At 36.3% G+C, this 18,375-nt stretch overlaps 1 protein-coding gene across 7 annotated transcripts in view; it reads left to right on the forward strand.

The window, feature by feature from the left end:
- The first annotated feature begins 118 nt into the window (after positions 1-118).
- Positions 119-18,375, forward strand: part of LOC139148992 (uncharacterized) — a 49,305-nt gene continuing 31,048 nt past the window's right edge. Inside the window, exons 1-2 of one of the 7 annotated variants that reach the window (XM_070720473.1) lie at positions 119-708; positions 6,417-6,550. In XM_070720473.1, the coding sequence (XP_070576574.1) occupies positions 6,463-6,550 (88 nt within the window). In that variant the 5' untranslated portion in view covers positions 119-708; positions 6,417-6,462. Of the gene's footprint in view, positions 709-6,416; positions 6,551-9,001; positions 9,024-14,481; positions 14,879-18,375 lie in introns of those variants that run through there. The other 6 variants (XM_070720474.1, XM_070720478.1, XM_070720479.1 and 3 more) reach the window with 6 other exon arrangements.

Raw genomic sequence — 18,375 nt, forward strand, 5'->3', positions numbered from 1 at the left:
CTTACCTTTGACATTCTTGCATTTAGGATCCATTGAGAGCCTTTAAAGGACACCCCTCCAAGAAAGTGAATCAATAATACAATTTGCATATTATTAATATTCTGATGTCATTGCAAACATTTTACTGCTTGTTGCATTCACAATGGCGACTGTCGGTAGTGTGTTTAGGTAACAGTCTTTTGGATACTGTTTTTATTTTCGTGCATTAATGCATTCCCACAGCCCTTGGACGTAATTTAGACTGTGTCTCCAGTCGGCCTTTGGTACCAACCGTTGGTACTGTGTGAGTTTTGACGGCAGGACTTATTTTCGATGAAAGAAGCAGACGACCAACTGATGATGATGATGAATTGAAGAGACCGCTTGCTAGACCTGGCCCTGCAGTTACGGCGCACTGTGAAAAGTTAGCATTGCCATGGTTAAAATAAGATTTTGTGTATTGTTAATCAACCGTGATGTATTTATCCTGCAAGAAGGCTACTGACAAAATGTTTTACCTTTGTTAAGCGTCCAAAGTACCCTTCGTCTCTGTACAGTTTGAGTGTTGGACGTAACATTGTACACTTTTTGTACTGCTGTGCTGAGAAATATTAACGCACCCCGCCTTTTGATTGTGGGGAAGTCAGCAAAGTTCTGTATACGTTCACGATCGAGTTCGCATTTCGTTGCCCGCATGGACCCTTTACCAGTTTTTGAAAAAGCCTAAAGGTGAGTAGCGTAATCTTTTCCATAGAGAAATCCTTCGGGGAAACAAAACTTTACGTAATTGTACCAATGTTTATTATCTTTGTTGGTTTATAGGCAGTGTAACTGTGTAACTGTAACTTTTTTGTCAGTCCATTGTCACTAGTACCATAGAATATGAATATGGTAGACAACAGAAATGAGGCCTATGGAAGGGAACCCATGGCCACAGTGAGATTTATCTATATTCAGTTAGCACAATATATTGTACTCTGAATTTTCCAAAACCCGCTTTGTATTGCACTTTGCAGTGTAGTATGAATTGGAATCGCTTCCAAGCACAGACAGTAGAGGGGAAGGTCTGCTCTACTGTCTCTGTTCCAAGTAAGGAAACGCTAACAATCGTATCACCATTGATTTCAGTGGAGGATGACATTTCCTGTGATGACACGCAATATTGGAATGTAGACAGTGATAATGAAACCGTGTTAGCATCGTAATTTTGACCTAGTTTGATTTTCTTGAACTTAGATACTTGTAAAACCATACTGATTGTATTCAGTTGCATGGTTAACACAACTACTGTAATATACCGGTAGTAGTACCACTAGTGGTACTTTAAATATTACCAACCACAACTTCACAAGTCATATGACCTCAGTATCAGTATCAGTATTCTCTGGTATAATCACATCCATGGTATAATTAACTTAATTCACAACCGGCTCCTAAAAACAAGTCATCCAGTCAATAGTAATGTTGGTTTGTGATCTTTTTTTTTGTACTGCTCAAATCTTAAAGGTATACTGAAGCAAGTTTCTACCTTCATTCTCAAATTGTCTATTACATTTTAATGATTGAGAACTGCTATTGTTTGATGATGCAGTCTCATTCTTGTCACTTATATTCCACAACTGGTCTTTCTTCTGTAAGGTAAACAAAAAAATCACAAAAGGTCATCCTATCAAAATTCATGACATTTAGACAATGAACAAAAAGTGTCATAAGAATTCAGCATGTTTTGCATGGCAGCATTTCACCCCTGTTTATTATCACCCATGAAACCAACATCATGTGTACAACCTCAGCCTGATATTTGTTTATGATTTACTTGCCACCCATGCTTCATATATATTGAGCTTGGATATTTTTACATCCATGGATATATCAGCACATAAAGGTTAGGAATTAGTTTGGTTTGAGAAAAAAAATGATTGGTGAAGTAATGGTCATTTTATCATATTAAGAATGATACGCCGGGCAAGAATAGAGATTGCAAATGTCAGGTTACTGTCCAAGTGGTATGTGGAGTTCAGACAAACTTCAATCCAGCCCAGGTCAGCTTGACTGCTTACATGTGAAGGGCATAGAGGGTTGGATATTTATGGGCGGGATTGTTGTATGTTTCAAATTCCAAGTGGGAATCGTAAGTGCTGGTAGTTCACTATCACTGTAAACTGTTGCACCCCCTACAGCATCTTGCCAAAGATTTATTTAAAAAGGACTCCAAAGAGTAGGATGGTTGCTGTAATTCACAGGGTATTGGAGTGTGTAGGGATGTTTTGCACTATGGTTTAGGATCGATTTTGAGTTCTCACAATTTAAATGGGGCCATTGACATTGTGACAAGCTGAGCTTGCAATGCATAAACCTTTAGAGGATGGAGGACAGCACCCTGAAAACATCAAAGAACCTAATACAAAAGAAGCATACTTTGGAATGGTGTTCTTTGGCTCATTGTTGTCTGTGGCTTTTCAATTGAGACTCTGAGAGCAGCCGCTCTTTTACATTAGTTGTAAACATTCTCGTACGCAGTTTGTTAACTGAAGGAGAACTTTTGTGTAATTTGCATGTATATTATGGTGAAACCTGTCGAGATTGGCACACTCAGAAGCCCTAAATTCTAAAGATGGAATAGAGTATTCAATATGTGTTTTGAGTTCTCCTCATGAGTTTCTTCCTCAGGGTTGATGCCCTCAACAGAGGGAAAGTCAACACCCATGTATATCTTGAGCTAATTTGTAGTACTGACGGCTGTGGTATATTTTTGCAAATGAAGGTCATGTTACCATTTACAAGTTTACCAGGCCAAACAGATCTCCAAAAATACTTTTCTAAGGAAGATTAATTAAATCCCTCTGCATTTATGTCACTCTGAGTGTGTCTCTTATTTAGTTTGGTTTTCACACTGTAACTAGTCTCAGGAGATTGATAAAGCATAATTCTTAATGTTTGCAACTGTTATCCTGACTGTCCTTCACATAAAGTCACGCATTATTAGTCTTTTCAAACAGCAAAATGTTAATCCAGTCTAAATGAGGGACAGGAGTCAAGTCTAATGATATTCTGGTCAAAGAGCATGAAGGTAATCCAGTCAAAGTGAGACAAACTTAAAGTAAGTGATTAGAGAATCCTTGTTCTTTTATCAGAGAAAAACCCAGGAACAAAATGCAAGGTTTTGTCAAGTCAATGTTGACTTACTGATTTGTTGCAAAGGGAAATTAGATCTCAAGACTTAACTTATGTACACTTTTTTTGTCAGGGTCATTGAACTTGGAACTTTTTTGTTTTGAATGATCACATATATCTTCAAGCCCTTCCAAGTACAAGCACCAAGACTCAAGTACAAGCACCAAGACCCAAGGGAAGGCGTCAATTCTCAGATGTAATACTACACCACAGAATAGAACCTGCCAATTTTGAAAACACCTTTCCTTTATGATAGGTGTTGTAATTTCAACATATGTGTACTTCTGTGAATACCGTACGGCGTACCTACTATTATCACATGTAAAGACACAAGTGAATTGGTGTAACTTCAAATTGTTTTAACAACAGCAAGTCCTTTTACCTATTAAATAACATAAATTGTATGAAATGTGAATCATCTATTTTTCAACACAATAAGAATTATAATTCCCTTTACAGTTCGTCTGCAACTAATATACATATTTGGTCCTTGCAAGTTTACTTCATATGGTCAATTTTAAATATTTAAGCTTCACCAATCTGATGCCTTAGAAAACTGCAAAGAAAAACTTAAAGAATGTGTTTAACAATAGGAAGAAGAAGAGGGATATACTTTATTGAAGGATATGTGATCACATGTTTCTATGGGTTCTCATAAGGGGGTTGATTGGTTTAACACTATTTCTGACATATATCCTTGGAATGAGATCAGTCCTATTTTGAAGTAATCAAATTCCATTCCTCCAGGCACCAGTTACAGCATACCAACTCTAAAAACGTGAAAGATATCAATTTTGAATTCATGATGATGTGCGTTAAAACTAGTATTGGTCAACTTTCCCATTATTCATTTAAATCATTGGCCAGTTTATTTTTTAAGAGACAAAATCCTTTCAATAAAATTTCTAACATGGAAATTCAAAAGACTGTTGTGACAGAGATTATCTGAACACAATCTAAAATTCTATAGTGCATACATGTGCAACATGGATGACAACCTGTTGAGTATATCATCTACAAAAGGTCAGAGTAAAAGACAGGTGTCAGCAAGACATCTAGTTGCATTTGCAAATCGCGTTTTGATTCAACAGGTTCCTATTACAAAACGTGCAGTGATTATCGGTGATTACTGTCATATTCAAAGGCCAAGAAGAGTGATATAAATTGTAGAGAGCCTTGTCAGAAATGCCTGAATGAACACCAGGTGTGTTGTAATCCTGCTCCAGGTGAGGCCATAACCTTTGCCGTTGGTCAGGCATAATAAATTTTTGTGTAGGCAACAACTGCTTCATATAAATCACTCTGTGTTACGTTTCAGCTCTGTGATTGTCTTGAAAACATGTTGTCAGTCTATGTCCTTCTACAATGATTTTCACTGAAAGAGTCCAAAAACGTGTAGATTTTGAAAATACACACAATCTATCTCTGACATCACTAAGAATAGGCACAATGTAAACAATCAGGCAGTACATTTTCAACACCATCGTTGTGGAACCATATTATATATCAGGCCAGGTTACTCATAATTCATGACACGTTCTCCCATGTTTCAATGTTATTTGTGCAGCTTCATTTTGTAGAAAATCTGTGTGTAACCAGGCGATCACAGACTAATAGCTCTAACACAGTAACAATCACAAAACTTTGGTTAGATGAGTTTCCGTCAACTATATGTATGTCAACCTCATGTTGATTGAGACAACTTGTACAAAATTTAGGACCACATTTAGGAATTTAGTTTGTTTTCATGTTTTGGCCTTTAGTACAGAATACAACAGAGGCAATCGATTTTCTCTTTTGCTGGTCTGCACTTCTAAGATAATTGTCATAACAATTATACACCATGAATGCAATCGGTTAATGCAAAAGCTTAGAATTGGAGTGTATGGTTTTTATGGTCCGTCAGAATATGATTTTAAAGATTGTATTTAAGTTTTCAATTGTGTCTAGATTGCCCTGGTCACAAGAATTGACAGTACAGAAATCATGGTGTACTGGTATTTCTTTTGTGATAATTTCTGATCTTCTTATTGTTTATTTAATTGTTGAAGGGGCATTGAAACAATAAATAAATAAACAAACAAAGCTACCTGTCTACTGTTATTGCCATCAGATGAAAGGTGCCAACCTAAGTGAAGGAAAACATTGTTCAGTCAAAAAGACTCATTGTTCCACTGAATTACTACAGTTGTAGATGGAAACTCAGAGACATACCTTTTGTCTAAAGTTATGGTTTAATTGTTTTGAAAACAGAATTTACTTTTTGAAACTCCTGGTTTTGTAATTAACTTTCATACAGTGAGAAATATAAGTTTGCCTGGATATGTACCAAACCAGGAAGTATAGGTTTCAGCTGCAACAAAACAACTGTTTGTGATGTTAGCACTGCATGTTTTAATTCCAAGGGCATGGCACATGAATAGATGTTTACCAGTGTTTTACCCAAAAGAGTCACCGGGCCATTCAGCCTGTATGGATGGATCAATCAATTTACATACTGTACAGACAGAGGAATAGAGTCCAATGACGTTTCTCAGTATGCAGTAGGTCCTGTGCATTCAGCTACATACTTTTGACCCCGGTCTGGTTTTGCAGAAGCATGAAATATTAGACGTCATTACAAGCAGCATGTCTTCACATGTTAATAGTCGTTACATTGCCAAAATTCAGTAATATCAGTTCATCTAATTCTGACCCAGGCATGTATTATAAAGCATGCTATTGGTAGAAGAAATCTTATCTGGCCATGGTAACCTATCCGTATGACTCTTTTGATTTGAATACGAGGAGGTCATGCACTTTGATTGACATCAGAAACAATGGTCACAATGTATCCAATGGCAAAGAATAATCCTGCAAGTGCTACCATCTGTCCATCTAACTTGCTTTATTACCAGTAGGCAAAACAGTTTAATAGTTTACATATTTAAACTATGGCTGTGTCTAAATTTCGGTGTAATTATCATAATATTACATATTACAGACACATAAATATTCAAACTTGATATTAAGAATTCATAAACACAACCATAGGATTTCATTTTGGGTAGGGATATATCTCCAATTCAGAGGTGTCGGTCACGGAAACTTTGTTTGAATTTTATTGACTTTTTCAGCATTTGCATTTCCATTTGTTGGCTGTGCTTTCACACATCACAAACTTCCTACCGGTACTGTATGAGTCATTTCAGATCCCAAACCAATTCCATTTTCAAATATTCACAGACATATTTATTCAAACATGTTCCTCTCTTTCCTCACAGGTAAATTCCAACATCCGATGTCTGATAAACCTACCGGCTGCAAGACATGGATTCAGAAAATGGAAATACAGAAGAAAATGGAGATGCTAAGGGGATACCAGAAGACACCAGTAAAGTAGAAGGTAAACCATTAGGTATGTCAGTTTGTAGTCTGGACAATATTGTGTTTTTAAACTTTTGTCTGATCTATATACAAAAGTTTCTTTATGTCCTTTTGTTTGTTGTTACAATATCTAACAAGTTGAAAGGTCCATTCTGTTTCTTTATTCTATCCTCTATTGTCAACATATGTAACAAGAGGTTATGAAGTCAATTCCATTTTTCTACTTTTACATGATAAAACAACAATTGTAGGCCTGTTTACATGTATTTATGGCCAGGTAGGGTGTATTTTACTAATATTCTTCTAGCTTTATCCTTGCTGACCTCATGAATCAGACCTTGCATACACAGAAAATATACAATTGTGTAAAAAGAGTTTTAATGTACATATAAAAAGTACATAGAACGGTTAATGACATAATGTAGATCCGAGGTCAAAAGTCTACTGAATCTCACAGCATATGGTAAATGAAAAGTTAAACATGAGTGACCCACATGCGTACAATTAGTCCAAAAATCTTTTGTGCTATTTAAAGTGTCCTTTGTTGTGTATAATCAATAGAGGGTTTTAAATTCAAAGAGCTTAAATTTAGCCAACATGCTAGGCTTCATGGGTGTTATATTGATATTATTGTTTCCATTTGTTTTACTCAAAATATCACTCACATTGTCACACATGAAGTTTTGGACATACCCTTTATGTTATTACAGAGTTGTACCCTTGTTACTGTACACTGAAAAACAGGCTTCACCATTCACAACACAAGTTGCAGTCAACCAGCTCATCATTCAAAGATATGTTCTTGTCACTTTTAGACTGCCAATATAGCAAGTTTGCAATCTGCAGGATCATAGTATTGTTCGCATCAAGCTTGGATGACAATATCTCACTTATCCTGGACACCTTGTAGTTTTTTAAATAATTTTTAACAAGTAGCAGAAATAAAATACATGTTTCGTAAAGGTTGTTTTATGCTACCAGTACAATGTACATGCCTGTGATTGTGTAATATCTGCAAAGTAAAGCTGTCTCAGTTCCATTGTTGTCCATACATGTACATGTAAGTGCTGCACCAGCCAATTTGAATGTTTAATAGAGGAGTGCAATGACCTGTGTTATCATAGAAGGTACTAAGAACAAAACAAGGTTCATAGGTGCATGTTGATTCCCATGAAAAAATTTCAACTGATTAATTTATGCTAATGACATAATAATGATAAATCTTAAAAATTACATTTGTCCCAAAATGTGAAAGCCACACACAGATGAATATATACTGTGATTTACGTTTCACTTCATGTATCTCCACTACATATAGGTACTTATATTTTATAAATTTATGGTACAAGGTTTGCTCCTAATTGATGTGCTAATATTCAGAACTAGTTCATCCTGTAATCCCACCTGTGACTGGGTTCCTTCCTGGCTTTAATTTAATTCTAGTTACTTGTTTCCTTCCTACTTCTTGACACACTTTAGACCAGTGGACATAATCAGTTTAGACACTGACAAGTGCAAAAGGTCTTCTGGTATCTCTCCATTTTCATTTTCCATCCTTCATGAAGTACAAGGTGTCCCTTGTGGTTCAAGCGATTCCTAGGAAAGTTTAAAACAGTCCATATGGCTTATGGTATACCAATGAAAGATTAAACAAAAATTTCTGTTTTCTTTCCAAGACCTTCAAAACTTTTGACCTCATCTGTAAGTTGAACTGTTCCGGAGCTTTTCCTAATTTTGCTTGAAGGCATAGATTTGTGCCCTTCTTACTTCATGCCGTAGTTATTTCAAGGTTTGATATGAAAGAGTTACATTCTTTACAAAGACTTCTTACTTGTAGTCTGGCAAATGTTGATCTTTGTGCTCAGACTTCACCTTGGTTAGTAGTCTTTCATAGCATACTGTTGACATTTAATTAAATTATTGATTTCCCAGTGTGATTGACATATGTCCCTGAATGCCATGCCTCTGAGGTTGTAACTTGTTACACTGAAAATTGGAGTCTAATTTGCTGGGGCCATGAACTACAAGTTTTGGTCAGTGGATAATTAAAGTTTGGTATGTGTCAAGGGGAAGTCAAAAATATGTAGGTGTGAGAAGATTCTAAGTGACCGGAGACAAGTTTTTCAGACCGATGTTCAAGTGGTTGTTTTGGTATTTATCAAGACATGATAACAATCACAAAAAGGTAATATGTTCTGGTGTACTTATTAACAATATGTCAAGTGGTTGCAGTGGTATTTGTTTGTTTCAAGAGTCCCCTGCAAGGACTGCATTTACCGGGAACACCCATGTATTGTTTAAAGTACTCCGGAAGTATCATAAGTACATGTAGTCATCCACTGAGTGGAGAAAGTGTTAGCTGCAGTGGGAGTTGAAAGCAAAGGAAGGAACCCATTGGCTGTTCAGTGTGAGTGAGTCAGCTGGTGTCTGGTAGAGGTACTGTATTTTGAAGATAAATTTGTCTGTGTCAGTATCTGTCTAGTGATGGTGTGGACATCAACAGTGTAAGTACAAACTGGCTAGAACACAAAGGTTAAATGTGCTTTCTATTTTAGTATGGGTGGAGTTTCTTTGCCATGACAAGGGATCAGCTACAGGTGAAATGTCAGTAAGTAGACTCTCATAAAACACCTTAAGATTACAGTAACGGCATGGTTGTTTCTGTCCAAAGGATCTCACTGATAATATTCATGCATATACATGTAACATCATGGAATCACAATATTGCAAAGATTCCCAGATAGAAATGATACAATTCAAGTCGCAAAAAATTCCACTTATATTTGTAGTCTTCACAAAATACAATATACATTATAATAATAATAATATACAGTACAATTTAGCCATATGTGGTTCTGAATTTTTACAGTGTAGTTTAAATTCTGATATTTACAATTATCTTGTCACTGTAACAATTAATTAGTCGTACTTTTTGATGAATTTTTCGCAATTTGTATAGAATGACAATTGCAAGTTCTTGATGAAACACCTACTATTTAGCTTGTCAACACTGTTGATAGGTGTAAAATGCACCGTTATTGTTAACATTTGAATGCTAGTCTGGATCAGAATTCACTTGTCAACATTAACAATGCAGTCTAAACATGTAATCAAGTTGACAAGCTCACCAATACTGTATTATCTCAACATACTTTGTGAAGTAGAACAAGGAACTGTGGTTGACATCAAAAACAAAAATAGCAAAAAAATCATCAAAAGTTACAACCATTGGCCCCATAAGTTCTATTGTCTAAATGTATGATTCATATTACACTTCTTAAAAAAAAACATCGAACATGTGTCAGAACACAAGAAACTATCCACAAAACCTTTTGCCCCATCATCCTTTACACTGTTCAAGCCTCACTTTTTAAAACAATAACAATTTGGCAAAACCATGGGATTGAAAAGGTTTCATCTTTTTTCATGAGTATCTTCAATTCCTAATGCATTTTTAACCACTATCATATTAATCATTTAGGACTTTTCACCATATTATAATATAGTTAACTCATTCAATTGCTAAACTCAGTAAAAGGCAAGTGAACACTTCGGTGGCACACTTTCCATATTTAAAAAGTAAATATACTGTGTTAGGAGTATAATTAGAAGTATAGTAAAGAGTGTTGCAACTAGAGAATGTTACTGCAGTATTAATAATAAGTTATGTCAGTTTTTAAAAAAACATGTAGTTTATGCTCAACAGCTGACATTGTTCATGGATCCATATATATATTTTTCAATGTCCAAAAGGTGGGCTAATATGCTGTGTATTAATATTATATGAGTGTCATTGTAATGTTAGGTACATATACGACTAGAAAGTCTTATGAATGGATTTACTTTGAAAATGAAACCTTTAAAAAATGCCTGAAAAATGAGTCACTAAGACTTTGACCCAGGCCCCTATTTCACCATGTACATCATTGAAAGCTATACGGTTCTGTCAGAGTATGGCAGTGCAGGGAAAGGGTTGTGGTACAGCAAATGGAGTCACATGTAATATTTATTTTGACTTCAAACATAGACCAGTTATTCAGGCAGTAAAGTTGGCCATAATAAACCGAAGTTAAATTAACTCTGGGGTGAAATTCAGTTTCCGACTGTAATATCTTGATCCGATGGTATGTGGAAACAAGACGAGTAGGTATGTCTATCAATGAAGCAGACAGATCTGAATAGCCTAGTGGGTGTGACTAGGATGGGACCACCAACTGAACAGTTGACTGAATCACTCATTTTATTCAAGGTATATATCAGTAAAGCTAGTGACCAGGAAGGAATAATTTCAGTCTGGTTATGTGATACAGGATTGATAAATACTACCGTTTCTTGCAGGAAACTATATTTGTTACCATCATTTGACACTCCTGTTACCAACAGGTTTACAATGTTGTAGTGATAGCTCTGCAGCAAACCAAAGAAGCCAGTTATGACTCCCTTGAATCAATGAAATGATAAAATACGTGTGAAACTCAGATACAGCCATGGTGGTGATAAGAGGTAGGAAACCTTTCAGACCACTATTCAGACCAACTGTGAAGACCAATAAGTTGGTGTAGAGGAAACTGAGTCAAAGGTTGAAGGTAATATACATGTACACAGCCTTTGCCCCTCTATACCCGACTTACTGTGTTTTGCTATCCATTATATCAACTATAATTGGCACATTTTTGTGAGATCATGCCTTGGGTGTCTCTGGAATCAGACCTTTCAACTAAGATGGCAAGATCCTTATTACAGTTAATAGTGAAACCAGCCTTCCTGTGTAGACACTTCCCTGCTACAACTATTTCAATAATCAGATCTGGAATTTATGATTTTTTCCAAATCCAGATACTGAAAAGATATCGATAAAGATTTTTAATCCCCATACATAATTGAATTAATGTGAAATGTACATTTTCCAAAATATTGTGTAATAACAATTCAAAAATTTCTGAAAATCTTAGGCTTTCACTTGCTTTGGCTTGCCAGCTGTTTGCAATGATTTAAGTACAGTACAGATTTCCCCATTTTATTGTGCTCTAAATATGCTTTGATTATCATCCTATGCTAAACCTGATGATAGTTGCCGAACAGTCTAATATTTTAAGATGTAATTAATGTACATGTATTAATCAGTGAATTAGATTGAGAATTAATCATTATCTACTGGTTTTACTTCCCCAAAGACGGCCTTCATACCATACACATAATAGATATTATAATATATTATATGTTATATTTTTTGGTCTGTGTAATTCTCCCCAGTGTTGCTATACATTTTTTCACTATGGCATATTTCCCTAAATTTTGGAGAAGACGAGAATTAAGACACAGGCATATTGCATATTTCATGAGTAGATGTGATTAGGTTTTTGTCATGATCAATAACTGAGTTGTGATAGACTCTTTAACATTTATATAATTAGTTTAAAAAATGATTCTGTTTATGAAATTATTAGTGTTAATTTTGAAATCAATCTTTTTGGATGTACATGTGCACTACCACATTCTTAAAATGTCATATCCAAGTGAATTATCACATTGTGAGTGTGTGAATATTGTGTTGTGTCATTACATAATATTATAACCATAGTTCAATCAATATTGGTTATTTTAATGGAATTAGATAAATTAAAGACAACAGGGCAAGCGTATAAAGTGTGCATTTCTAAAGTCTTAAGATGAATTTGTATTTGCAAAATGTTGTAGGAAGAGATTGCCATAACTCGTTGCTGGAAGTTTAAAAATACACATATTTAATGTGTATGCCGTATATTTTTATACGCTTCATTTCTGATAAGTAGGTCATAGTCTAATAGTTTGCTGCAGATAATACCCTACAAGGGCGTTAAGTCATAATGATCCATTATGATAATTCAAATGTTTACATTTGCCTTTCAGTATGACTCAAAAGTCATATGAGTGTTTGTATTGCTTTTGAATTTTTTAATGCGTAATAGGATGGAGCAAATTTGACAGTCAAAAAAATAGATAAATTGCCTTTACCATAATTTGTGTTTTAATTGTGTTCTGCAGACATAAATATCTTTTTGTTGCCTTGACCTCAGAGGTCAGATAAAAATATCATGTTCTATGTCAACTTGTCTACTCCAAGCTGTAGTTATATGTGAACAATTTAGCCAAGGGAGAACCTTTGAGTATTAATGGCTATGTTGTCATAATTGTGCTGTAGTGTCATTGTGGACAAGATGGACTTGTTAATTTGATATGGTACTAGTTTACTTTATTATTCCATCTATATGAATACATGTATATATGTATGTTTAGTGGGCAAACCATGCAAACCAGTGTCCAGCCACCTCTGATCATTTGGTTAATTTACATGTAAGTTAAAATGAATTATTTCAGAAAAGCATTTGATAATAAAAAATCAAATGAAAAAAGCAATTTTACATTTATAAATACTGCAAGATAGAGTTTCAGTACAAGCCAAAAAGTTAAATGTAGATACCGGTATCTTGTCAATAGGAGAGCCATGCTAGGATTTGATAAACCTTGGTGCAAGTAAGTAAATACAAGACCATGTCGACTCGAAATTTTTTTTATAACATAACGAAAACAGTGAATTCCATAAGTATTAAATACCATATCATTATGATCTGAATGATAATTTCTTGATGATTGTACTTCTGAATAATTTAGTCAATTGTGGAGAATTTTGTGATTTGTGTCACAGGGTTTCTATTGTGTGATCCAGCTATTAGAAATTCACTGCATACCATACATTCACATACCATTATGCAGGGGTATCAGTCTTTCAATCAATGCCTGTTTTCTTTATGCTGTAAATATCAAGGCTTTTTCAAAGCAAACAAGAGGGAGCCCTCCCAGGTCAAATATTGAGATAAATATTACACAATGAAATGTTTTACTCTCACCGGATGTTAACATTCATAAAAAGGGAAGAAACCGTGTTTTTAAAGTAGGTAAGACCTTGCATTAAAAAATTATTTATATTTTGGTATCAGGGGAAATATTAAATCATGGTATGAAACAGAAAGTTGTTGTTTACATGTAGTAATGCCCATGCTGATATCCGCTGTACTCTTTTGATTGATCCTGTGCAAATTATTACCATATAAGTATGATAATAATAGCATTTAGAGTTTGTTCTGTCAGAGATACACAGAGATGCCAGGATAAATACACCTGAACCAGCTGCCATTCCTGAATATGAAAGTAACATAGTATATTTTGATAAGGTCAGTGCTTCATAACGTTAAAAAAATTAGGTCAGCCAAATTGACCAGATTTTTTAGCAGTGTATTATCACAATGAAATTGCCATTAGGGTACGGTTAATTTGTACATTTATATAGCCTGTATGACTTACCCATAAAGGGAAGCTATGGTCATCAAAGCAATTTCATCTATTCTTTACATGCCATATATATGGAGCAATCTTTATGGAAAACTACTTTCATTATTGTCACTTTTCCTTTATAAATTTTAACATAAGGTGAAAAGGAAGGAACTGTCATTTTTGTCCAAATTGAAACCATTAGAACAACATGAATACATTCACTCAGTTATGTTTCAGTCAGAATAAGACCATTTGAGAAACATATCCACAGATGTGGGACACCTATTAGTGATAATATGCTGTGTTTGTCAAAGGCAAGCTATAGTATTGTTGTTTGCAATTGTTTCAGCGGAGGAATTCAATTGACCAGGGCATCTTTCATGCACAGAAGAATGGGCAGTGCCCAGTCTTTGATATGTTGCCACCTCTTTTCTTTCATCTGGGTACCCCCTGATGTAGGGTCAGATGACACATTGTGTCTGAGATCAGTAAATGATATTCTGCAGGGAGTTCTAGCTGCCAGGGTGACAGAAAGCCCAGCTAATTCACACACACAAAAGTGTAATAGAGTTGTGGAGAGTGTTCAGGGGAAACATGCTTTGTTCCCTAGCCAATAGTATGTCCTTGGCCTTAGGTTGGTGCATTGTGACCAAACCATTACCCAAGCAGTCCTTGTATTGTATCAGGTAGAGAACTGATCCAGTGGGAGACGCTTGGTGAAGCCATAAGTTGTTATGATTGTGAGCCTAGTTTAGACAGTCTTACCAGGACAATACTTGAAGTACAAGATAAGCCTGAAAGTTAGAGGAGAACTTTCTCACTGATTGCCCTGCTAATTCACTGCTCACAATGACATTGGTAGATCTGCGTGCTTCCAATACGGTGAGTCATTGCACTTTTGGTCCAACTTTGGTGACCAATGCTTGAGGCAGCTAAGTAAATGTTGACACCAAAACGAAGGTAGTCTGGTGAATATGCTTCCTGACTGTACCGGTATTTGTGAAAGGAGGAATGTGTGTCTGGATTTATACTGAAGCTAGGTACTGAGGTAAGAAACATGGTTTGTTGATTATCGACAACTTTGTCTTCCAACCCTTCAGGTGTTTTACACAAATGTGTGTATAATTGCAGGAAAGATTCTTGTTGTTAAACTATTGCTGTGGTCACACTATGTTAATAGCCAAAAGCACTATTGGTAATCCTCACTGTTCTTAATGTGGTACATTCAAGTACCTATTACAGTATCTTACAATATAATTCTATTGGTAATGTGTCGGTAAACTTTGAGAAAGAGCACACAAAGAAAGCATGGTTGCATTGATGTGGTGGTTTGCTAGACCAACAAGTCTTGAATGCATTTGGTATTTTCTGATGTTGTAAATAATGTGCAAATACCAAGGACCATCAATGTTTCAAGCAATGTAAAATGGTCACCTTTTCCCTGTGTTTTCAAGTATTAGTCCAGTTTTAGCATTGAAGCTTTAAATATGGTGCAAACAAGTAAGATGTACTGTTTAAGTTATTTTGAAAATGGTATAGAATAGACAGCATTTTAGGGGTTAAGATGACTTTACACTGCTGGAATATCTGATTATTTGTGTTTGATCAGGTGGTCACATGCCCATTGTCATCTCTGAACATTTTATCAGAAAATCCTTGAAGTGAAAGACTGAGAAACTAACTGTCAACATCCTGTTTTAAGTAGCAGCTGTGTCCTACACTTGAGGTCAAACTTTATTGCCATTTGAGATGACTATGGTTTCCTATAAGTACCCCATGGAGTGCCAGTGTGAAACAACAATCAACTTTACAGTGCATGAATAGTTGTGAAATGTGATAATCGTGGAAGTGGTGATAATCATGGAAGTTCTGGATTTCAACTTGACATTGGGTGTGTCAGTCAGTTAAAAGATTAATATCCTGCTATGAGTCCATGCATCAGGGTCATACATGTATACTCAACCAGCGCTGTTCAATACATTAAATAATATTTGTCAGAAGTTCCCACTAGTTGAGTGGGGTGCGGGATTGCTGGATAGCTGAATAGCCCCCTAAATAGCTAGGTAGCTAATAGCTACGTTAGCCATAAGAATAGCTTATAGTTAGCTGTTTGTGGCTATTGAAGCTATTATTAATTTCCACAGGACACTTTTAGCTGCTAATAAACGTAGTAGGTAGCTATTCAGCTAAAACAAATGATTATTTTAGGGCTGGTTATAGAGCTATTCAAGCTATTAGCCGTTTTTAGCCGCCAATAGCCACTCTTAGCTCACTATTAGCTGGCTACCAGCTACAAACTCCTGATGCCGAAATGGGCCGGCTATTGAGCTATTCAAGCTATTAGCCGTTTGTAGCCGCTATTAGCTGTTATTAGCCAGCTATTAGCTGGCTACCAGCTAAAAACTCCTGCAGTGGGAATGGGCTGGCTATTGAGCTATTCAAGCTATTAGCTGTTTTTAGCCGCTAATAGCCACTCTTAGCTAGCTATTAGCTGGCTACCAGCTAACAACTCCCGAGGTCGGAATGGGCTGGCTCCTGAGGTCGGAATGGGCTGGCTATTGAGCTATTCAAGCTATTAGCCGTTTTTAGCCGCTAATAGCCACTCTTAGCTAGCTATTAGCTGGCTACCAGCTAACAACTCCCGAGGTCGGAATGGGCTGGCTCCTGAGGTCGGAATGGGCTGGCTATTGAGCTATTCAAGCTATTAGCCGTTTTTAGCCGCTAATAGCCACTCTTAGCTAGCTATTAGCTGGCTACCAGCTAACAACTCCCGAGTGATCGGAATGGGCTGGCTCCTGAGGTCGGAATGGGCTGGCTATTGAGCTATTCAAGCTATTAGCCGTTTTTAGCCGCTAATAGCCACTCTTAGCTAGCTATTAGCTGGCTACCAGCTAACAACTCTCGCGGCCTAAATGGGCAGGCTATTGAGCTATTCAAGCTATTAGCCGTTTTTAGCCGCTAATAGCCACTCTTAGCTAGCTATTAGCTGGCTACAAGCTAAGCAGTGGACTTGTCTGAAAAAGCCTGACAACTACTTATTACCAAGGAAGTTACGAGCGTGACTTTCACTTAGGTGTACAAAGAATTAGACATCTCATAAATATACTGAATAAATATTGTAGAACCAAGAACGTAGTATTGAGTTCTTTATGGAAGAAATTTTTTTCATGCAAATGTAAGTTTCTACTAACCATCGCACATGGCATTTTTTCTGCATTGAGAGCTGAAGAAATCACAAATTGTACGTATTGAGGATTTCATTCACTGGCATGAAACGAAATGATCGGGGAATCTTGCGATTTGTAGGACCAAGAAATGTATTAAGTCACATGGCTGGTTGAGCGGCATAGAGTAGTTATGGTCAGTTAGTCTCTGTTTGAAAAGGTTTCATGTGATTGCTTGTGTCTAAAAAAGTTTCATGTGATTAATTGTACCGACATTCACGCAGACGCTAATCAAATACCAGTGACTGGTTTTGCATTGTCTTTTGTTCAAAAACTTATTAAATATGCATGTCAGTTTGCAGCTGAACACAAAAATTGTTTGTAGAAGACTTCCCACAACTGACAAGTACACAAGCGTTTGGGACGATAAGCTGTTGTTTTGGCTTGCCTCTGTATTAAATGAAAGATGTGCAAGAATATGGGTAGAACCAAGAAAGTAATATCAAATGTTCGGTTACTTCAGAAATACCTAATTGCATTGTGCATTTCTTGTCGAGCGGGGCTCTACGGAGGAAATGGTATAAGCGAAGGGTAGAATCATGCCAAAAAGATCACGCTGTACATGAGAATTGGTAATGTTTATGCCCACTTTACAGGTTTTAACAGATACTAATCCCGGCGACAAACATGAATGACTGATTACACAGGTTCTAAATCAGACAAAGAACTGCGACCAGTAAGTTCATGTGGAAAGCGGAAGCGCAGTTGCGAGATCACTAAGATCGGCAGTGGGAATAATAGGTGTAAATAAGAGAGATATCGACAAACAGGTGCTGCATTGCAAGAGTAATCGCACCGTAAGACATTTGGAGACTTCTCGAGTTTAAAGCAAATGTTGAAAAGTAATAAAAAAGTCAGAAAATACACGTACGAATTGTATGTCACCTCATTCGGCGTGTTAATGATGAGAGTATCAGTTTCCAGGCAAGGCAATAATTAATACGGGAAAACATGACAGTGATTTTGCATGAATATGATTGATGAGAAAATAGCTGATAGCAAGCTAATAGCCAGCTAACATTGGCTAATAGCTGGCTAATAAAAACGGCTATTAGCTTGAATAGCTGAATAGCTAAGGATTTTGGTATCATAGCAGAATAGCTGAATAGCTGCTCAACAACCCCGAAGCAGCTATTAAGTTTCCGTCATTAGGTCCCAAACATAATAGCTGAATAGCCGCTAATTATCCCTTAATTGAGTCATTGCTGTAAACCCTCTTAGCTGAATAGCTGCTAAATATGTCAAAGCTGGCTATTTTGGCTATCCAGCAATCCCGCACCTTTATGCACTAGTTGATAACAGGTGTCTTATCAGCTCAATT

This window comes from Ptychodera flava, chromosome 14, assembly GCF_041260155.1.
Source record: "Ptychodera flava strain L36383 chromosome 14, AS_Pfla_20210202, whole genome shotgun sequence".
NCBI lineage: Eukaryota > Metazoa > Hemichordata > Enteropneusta > Ptychoderidae > Ptychodera > Ptychodera flava.